Source organism: Plasmodium falciparum (assembly GCF_000002765.6).
Source record: "Plasmodium falciparum 3D7 genome assembly, chromosome: 14".
NCBI lineage: Eukaryota > Apicomplexa > Aconoidasida > Haemosporida > Plasmodiidae > Plasmodium > Plasmodium falciparum.
The window spans coordinates 437,501-445,000 of NC_037283.1; the positions used below are offsets into that span (position 1 = coordinate 437,501).

General features: G+C 19.1%; 2 protein-coding genes across 3 annotated transcripts in view; both read left to right on the forward strand.

Annotated features, from left to right (window-relative positions):
- Positions 1–1,966, forward strand: part of PF3D7_1410900 (ribosome maturation protein SBDS, putative) — a gene marked incomplete at both ends in the record, with an annotated part of 2,243 nt that extends 277 nt beyond the window's left edge. The window contains 3 exons of the mRNA XM_001348244.1: positions 1–94; positions 178–309; positions 459–1,966. The exon at positions 1–94 is cut by the window's left edge and continues 53 nt beyond it. Of these exons, the coding sequence (XP_001348280.1) occupies positions 1–94; positions 178–309; positions 459–1,966 (1,734 nt within the window). The remainder of the gene's footprint in view (positions 95–177; positions 310–458) is intronic.
- A 1,074-nt stretch (positions 1,967–3,040) lies between these two features.
- The window catches only part of PF3D7_1411000.1 (conserved Plasmodium protein, unknown function), a gene marked incomplete at both ends in the record, with an annotated part of 7,233 nt that continues 2,773 nt past the window's right edge, over positions 3,041–7,500 (forward strand). For both annotated transcript variants that reach the window (XM_001348245.2, XM_024473349.1), the window contains 2 exons: positions 3,041–7,067; positions 7,221–7,500. The exon at positions 7,221–7,500 is cut by the window's right edge and continues 328 nt beyond it. In XM_001348245.2, the coding sequence (XP_001348281.2) occupies positions 3,041–7,067; positions 7,221–7,500 (4,307 nt within the window). The remainder of the gene's footprint in view (positions 7,068–7,220) is intronic.

A 7,500-nucleotide genomic window follows, 5' to 3' on the forward strand; every position in this document is an offset into this window, starting at 1 on the left:
ATATCCAAAGGGGAAATAGCTAAAAAGTCAGAATTAAATTCTTGTTTTCAATCAGACGACAATTATAAAATATGTAAAACCATTTTGGAGAAAGGTAATTATAATATATATATAATGTACATATTTTATTCGTTATATTATTTCACCACCACCTTTTTTATGATTACTTTTATGTAGGCACCCTACAAATAAGTAACAAAGAAAGAGCCATACTAAAAGAAAAAATTTACAAGGATATGATTGAAATATTACATGAAATGAGTGTAAACCCTCAGACGGGCTACCCTATTTCAACAAATATGATTGAAAGTAAGTGTGAAACTTAATGAAAATAAAATGAAAATAAAAAATTCAATATAATATTAATGAATAAATGAATATAAATATAAATATAAATATATATATATATATATATATATATTTTTATTTCTTTATATTTATCAATTTTATTTTTAAAGGTATGGTTAAAAATATTGGATATAGCATAAATATTGATGACAGCGCAAAAAAACAAGCACTAAAAGTGTTTGACACCTTAAGTAAAGAATATGATGATATAATTCAAAGAGCCTTTATGCGGATTCAAATAATATACGACGATATAATAAAAGACGAATTAATAAATCTTTTAAATACGAATAATGTCATTATTGAAGAGGAAAATATTATGAATAATATGAAAAGAGAAGATAATGTAAAATCGAAGGATAATGAAACAGATAGCTATTATAATAATAATTTAAATGATGAAAAAGATGATCATATAAATGTTGTAGATAGTAATTTAGAATTTAAAGAAAATAATAAATCAGATAACACAAATACTATTCATAATGTAATACATTCTGATATTAAATTACAAGATATTGTTGAGGAAAATAATCATATAACAATGTATTATGAAACATATGTGAACGAAGAAATTCAAATAAATTACATAAAAGATAGAGAAAATGAATCTATGCCTCATAAAATAAATGATAATGTAAATGATAGTGTGTCTAGTAGTATGAATAATAATACACATAATAGTTTAGACGATAATAATATATCTAATGAGGACAAAATAAAAAAAACTATTGAGAGTAATAATAATATTGTGGAAGAAAAACATCGAAAAAGTGAAAAAAACGAAAAAGATGATACATCACTTGACCACATGAGTGATCGTTATAAAATAAGTGGAAAAAAAAAAAACAAATCTGAAAAAGAAAAGGAAAAGGAAAAGGAAAAAGAAAAAAAAGACAGACACATAGAAACATATAAAACTGTATTTTTATGTTATCCATGTGTATATAGATCTATTGAAGATTTTACAAAATCACATAAAAAAAATTGCTCCAATAAAATTTTAAATAATAATGTAAAAATTGTCACATCAAACAAAAAAAAAGAAACTAATGTCAATAGAGATACGGAAACTCAATCTTGTGAGAACAAAAATAATGATGATAAGAATAAAAATAAAAAAAACAAAAAAAATAAAAATAACAAAAATAGTAAAAACAATAAAAATAATAATGATGATGATAATAGTATGACGAATGAAATGAGTGAAGAAGATAACATTAAAAGTAGTAATAAGAAAGATAGAAAAAATAAAAGTAAAAATAAAAAGGATCAAATAAATGATCAAAGTATACTAAATACTAAAGATGATTTAAAAAATAATAATAAATTTAATTATGAGGAAAATCAAAATAAAAATTATATTTGTAATAATGATAATATAAGCAATTGTCAAAAGGAATTAAATAGTAACAATAATAACAAATTAAATTCAGTTGATGTTATAATGTGCACTAGTTGTTTAACCAAAATCGAAAAAAGTAATTATAAATTACATTGCAGAAGCGATTTTCATGTATATAATGTCAAGAGAAAGTATAAAAAATTACCACCCATTTCGTTAGAAGAATATCGAGAAATAGATTTTGACGTCTCTCATTTTCATGTTGATATGTGATAGAATATTAATAATTAAAAATAAAATAAAATAAAAATAATAATAATAAAATTGTAGATATGCTTACACCTATATTTTTTTTTAATAATATTATGACAAAATATATAAATTAAGTTGAAATATATGGCTCTTTTTTTCTTTATATATATATATAAATATTAAGTATTTATATTGATTTGTTTACCTTATATATATTATGCTTTATTTTTATGGATGTTTGAATTTTTATATGTATTTTATTCGTTATTATTTACTTATATATTTATTTATGTATTTTATATATATATTAATATGTTTATAAATTATATATTATACTAAATATGTTTATGTATAATGAGAAAAAAATATATATATATATATATTATAATTAAATTAATTTTTTTTTAAATGTATTTATATTGTTTAATTATATTATTTTATTATGTTATTATTATAATTATTAATATTAACATTTTATTTTATTTATTTTTTTTTTTTTAAGGTTTTTCATTTAAACCTTTTGATCCGATTTTTTTTTTTAAGAAAAAATAAAACAATTTTTAAAAATAATATATAAAAAAAATATATGTAAATATAAATAAATTATTATTGTATAGGTATTTCTCAATATACACAAATATGTGTACATTGCTGTTATACTATTATTTTTGTAATATAATATTATATATATATATATTTTTTTTTTTTTTTTTTTTTTTTTTTTTTTTTTTTTTACTTCAAGTGTAATTGCATAATAAAAAAAAAAAATAGCTGAATATTTTAAAAATCGAAGACAAAAAAGAAAAATATATACAATAGGTATAATGTAACATTTTATGTATATTAAAAAATATTGAAACGCTTCAACATCATCTATATAAGTTGATAGAACTTTTCTAAAATAGGAAAGTGTATTAATATAAAAAAAAAAAAATAATAATAAGCAAATTGCAACATAATAAATAATTCCATGTGATTACAATATATATATATATATATATATATATATTTATATATACTTATAATATGATTTTATCTTGTTGGTTTCCTCGTGTGTATATATTTTTTGTCCATGTACTTTAATTTTACTTAAGCATGGAAATAAAACTGAATACAAAATTTGATGAAATTTTATTAATTGTTTGTGATAAACATGTGATAGAAAATCACGAAAAATTTTTCGTGGACAAATATGAGAACGTGATGTGTGTAGAATGTTTATATAAATTTCTTTTTAAAAAATATCCTTTATATAAAAAATATTTATTATTTAAGAGTATAAATAACTTATTTTGTATAAAAGAGTGTGAAGAATTTCGTTATCATTTTTCTTTTTATTTATTGGACCACACTTTATTTCTATCAGAAACTTTTAGTTATATAGAAGGAATATCACAATGCGAAGAGAAAAAGGAAGAAAGAAAAATATATTCCTCTAATTATAATAATGAAAATATTAAAAATAATAATAATAATAATAATAATAATAATAATAATAATAATAATAATAGTATTTATGATGATGATGATGATTATTATTATGATTATAATTATATATATTTAGTGAATAGCGAATTAATTAAGTTAACTACTAATGCATGCAAAGAATTTTTATATAAATGTTCTAAAGAATTATGTAATATTTTTAAAGATGCTATTTATACTTGTGTACTTGTTCGATTAAAAAACTTTTCTTCAAGGAATAAAAAAAGAAATTTTTTTTTTCTTTTAGATTTTCTGAAGAGTTTAATAGATAATGTCGAAATTATATTTATAACATTAAAAGATGAATCAACCATTATTGAAGAATTAATGAAATTATTTATACAAAACGATGAAATGATTAATTCTAAATTAAGCAATAATAATTATGGTTATATATATGAATATACTGGTTATACAAATAAATGTATTGAAAAAAAAAAACAAAACAATAATCAACACTACAATAGTGAGTTGTTATTAAATTTACAAATTATATATAAACTATGGCATGACAATTTATTATGGCAAATTAATAATAATTTATTAAAAAGATTTTTTATATATTTAATAACAAAATTTAAATATACTAACAAAAACACAGATTTATGTACTTATTATATACAATTCATATATTTAATAACATTACAATATAATGTTTTGAATTATTTTTTTCACCACATTATTTTTGATTCCTCACCAAATAGTAATATTAAAGCTTTCAATATTGAAAATAATAATCGTAATAAAAGTAAAAGCAGTAACAAAAGTAAAAGTAGTAATAAAAGTAAAAATAGTAGTAGTAACAAAAGTAAAAATAGTAGTAGTAACAAAAGTAAAAGTAGTAGTAGTAACAAAAGTAAAAGTAGTAGTAGTAACAATAATTTGTATAGTGTCATTATTGAAAGTAACGATATTAATACTTCTAACACCAACAGTAGTAATAATAATAGTGTAGAACATAATTCTAATTATTGTCATACAAGCAGTACATGTATTACAAAAATTAAAACAAAAAATACATTAGCCCCTAACATATTGTCAATATATAATAGTGAACAAGAAAATAAAAAAAATGAATTTACTAAAGAACAAAAAAAAATTAACAGATGCTTCCAGACTAATATCTATCCTGAAGATATTGAGGATAACCAGGATGTTAAGGATGAAAATAGCATTCAAGAGAATGAAGAAAAATATAAACAAATTTGTGAAGTAAATAAAACTCCAAATGAATATATGAATAGACATGTAAAGAAAAATTTTTATTATCATGATAAAGAGGAATATAATTCACCTACTAGTAATAATAGTAGTATAAAAAGTAATATATTCTTTATACCAAAACATGATTTAATATACTCAGATGATGAAAAAAATGTTACACATTATCCATTAAAAAAAAAAGATATTTCTAATCTAGGAGAATATGAAATGGAAAGTGTATTATATAATAATGATAATATGTCAATCAGATCGGAAGGTACACTTAAGAACAAATTTTCATCACACGAAAAATTTTTAAATGTATCAAAATTTTCAACTGAATCTAAATATACAATTTTGTCAAGGCTTTCAAACCATTTTTCCTTTACAAAAAATTCTGTATTAAAAGAGAAAGACAATTTTGTTTTTTCAAATTGTGATAATACAAATGATAATGTATCTTGTGTCGAATCTTCACACACTTCTTATTCGTTATCCAATATTGATGAAAAAAAAAAAAAAAAAAGAAAAAAAAAAAAAATTAATTTCAATAAATTAGAAATTTTAGAAAATTCACATATTTTTATTATATTATGTGATAATTTACAAGAAACGTTATTAAACCATTTTAATAGTGATATACAAATGAAATGTTTAGATATATTTTATACATTTTGTAGTTTTGATGATAATATTGTTAATATTATATTAACAAATACATCATTAGTAGAATGGGTATTTGATTATATATCAAATACGAAATATGAAAATTTAAGAGAGAAGGCATTAAAACTTTTAGTTACTTTTTTTTTTAATAATACACTTTTTTCAAATACACATACACATTATGCAATAGATGTTTTAATAAATATTATTATGAGATATGTAAATAAAGATAATATTACGTTGAGTAATAAGGTCATATATAATAACGATATGAATAATAAGTTAGTCCATAAACAATTTATGAACAATAATTCTAAAAATACAGTTTATAACAATAATTCGTATGATCATTCTTCCAATAAATTTAAGAATAATTTTTTCACCATATCTTATATTATTAAAGCATTAAATATGCTTATAAATATTTCACATGCATCCATAAAAATTTCTCACATTTTTAAAATTATAAATATATTTTCCTGTCTTATAAAATCACCTAGTTGTGCTCCAACCAGTATTGACGATATTATCTTATTGTTCGAATCCATTTTACTAAAAAATAATAATAATTATGAAATTTCATATGGTGGTAAATTAGAAGAGAGTATATGTACACAAGAACATGACAGCATATTTTGTAAATTAAAAAGTAAAGAAAAAAATGAACAAGTAAATAAAATATTACACATGAATGAAGAATGTAATATATATATAAATACATTTAATGGTATACAAAAAATAAAGCAGGACAATTTTTTACATAAAAAAAAAAAAAATATAACTATAAAAAAAAATAATATAACTAAAAGTGATTATAAGGTCAATAATAATGATAAGGGAGACCCTATTGCAGCAACTTTGGGAAACAATTTATTAAATGATATTATTAATAAAGTATATATAACGAATATTTTTATATTATTTAAAATTTTAAAAACTGCTTTAAATATTATAAAAACGGTTAATATATACAAGAAAGATATATATATAGAAATAATATATAATGAAGACAAAAATTATATACAAAATATAACAATAAGTATTATGAAATTATTGTTCTGCTTAGTTTATATATTAAATAGAAATGAAGAATTTTTTATAGATTTAAATATTATCAATGAAAATGACAAATTAGACAATGAAAATAATTTTGAAAGTATAGCATTCATAAAATTAATGTTATCTTTTTTTATAGAATTAGATATATTTATGGAAAATATATATCTACAAAATAGCAACATAATTAATCAAGAGAAGAAATTATATAATATTCAATTTTCATATCTTACATGTATATTTATTATTCATAATATATATGAAAAAAGACAAATATTCAATAATGTTAGTTGGAATATTTTATTCTCTTCTTTTTTTAATCATTTTTATAACTTGTTAGCTAGAGTATTATATCATGTAGATCATATAACTGAAACGTATTTAAAGGGATGTGAACAAATAAATAAAAGTGAAAATTTTATTAATATAGATAATCGAAATAATGAAACAATTATTATGTCCATGTCTCCGAAACGTGATGGATCCAAAGAGGATGAACAAAAAAAAGAAAAAATAAATAACCACCATAATAATGATAATAATAATAATAATAATAATAATAATAATAATAATAATAATAATATTAGTATTAATGAACAACATAAATTAATTGTAGACAAATTTGTTATATATAAAAAAAGAATGAGAAAAGAACTGTTAAGTAATAGGCCCTTTACACTATTCTTTCAATATGTTTCAAGAAAAAATTACAGTAAAAAAAAATTAAATAAAATAACAATTATATATATATATATATATATATATTATATTTTTATGTACAAATTAACATGTGTCTTATATTTTCATAACCCATTTTTTTTTTGTGTCTATAAACATTATTTATACATACATTTTTACTTTTCAGGTGAAGAATGCCATCGAATTTTAAAACTTTTAATTGATGAAGAAGAAACTATCATCCATCAGAGAGATGATTTAAAAGACATTTTAATAGATATAATAAAAAAAAACGATTTTTATTTTTCTAATGTTCTATTATTCAATTTTAATGATAATGAAGTTATTATCGAAACCGTTATATATATATTTTATTTAAGTTTAAAATATGATAAAGGTTTTCTTGAAAAGAAATTAAATAAAAGTAAAAAGATTAATTATGTACAACATTTATTTGTCAATAATAA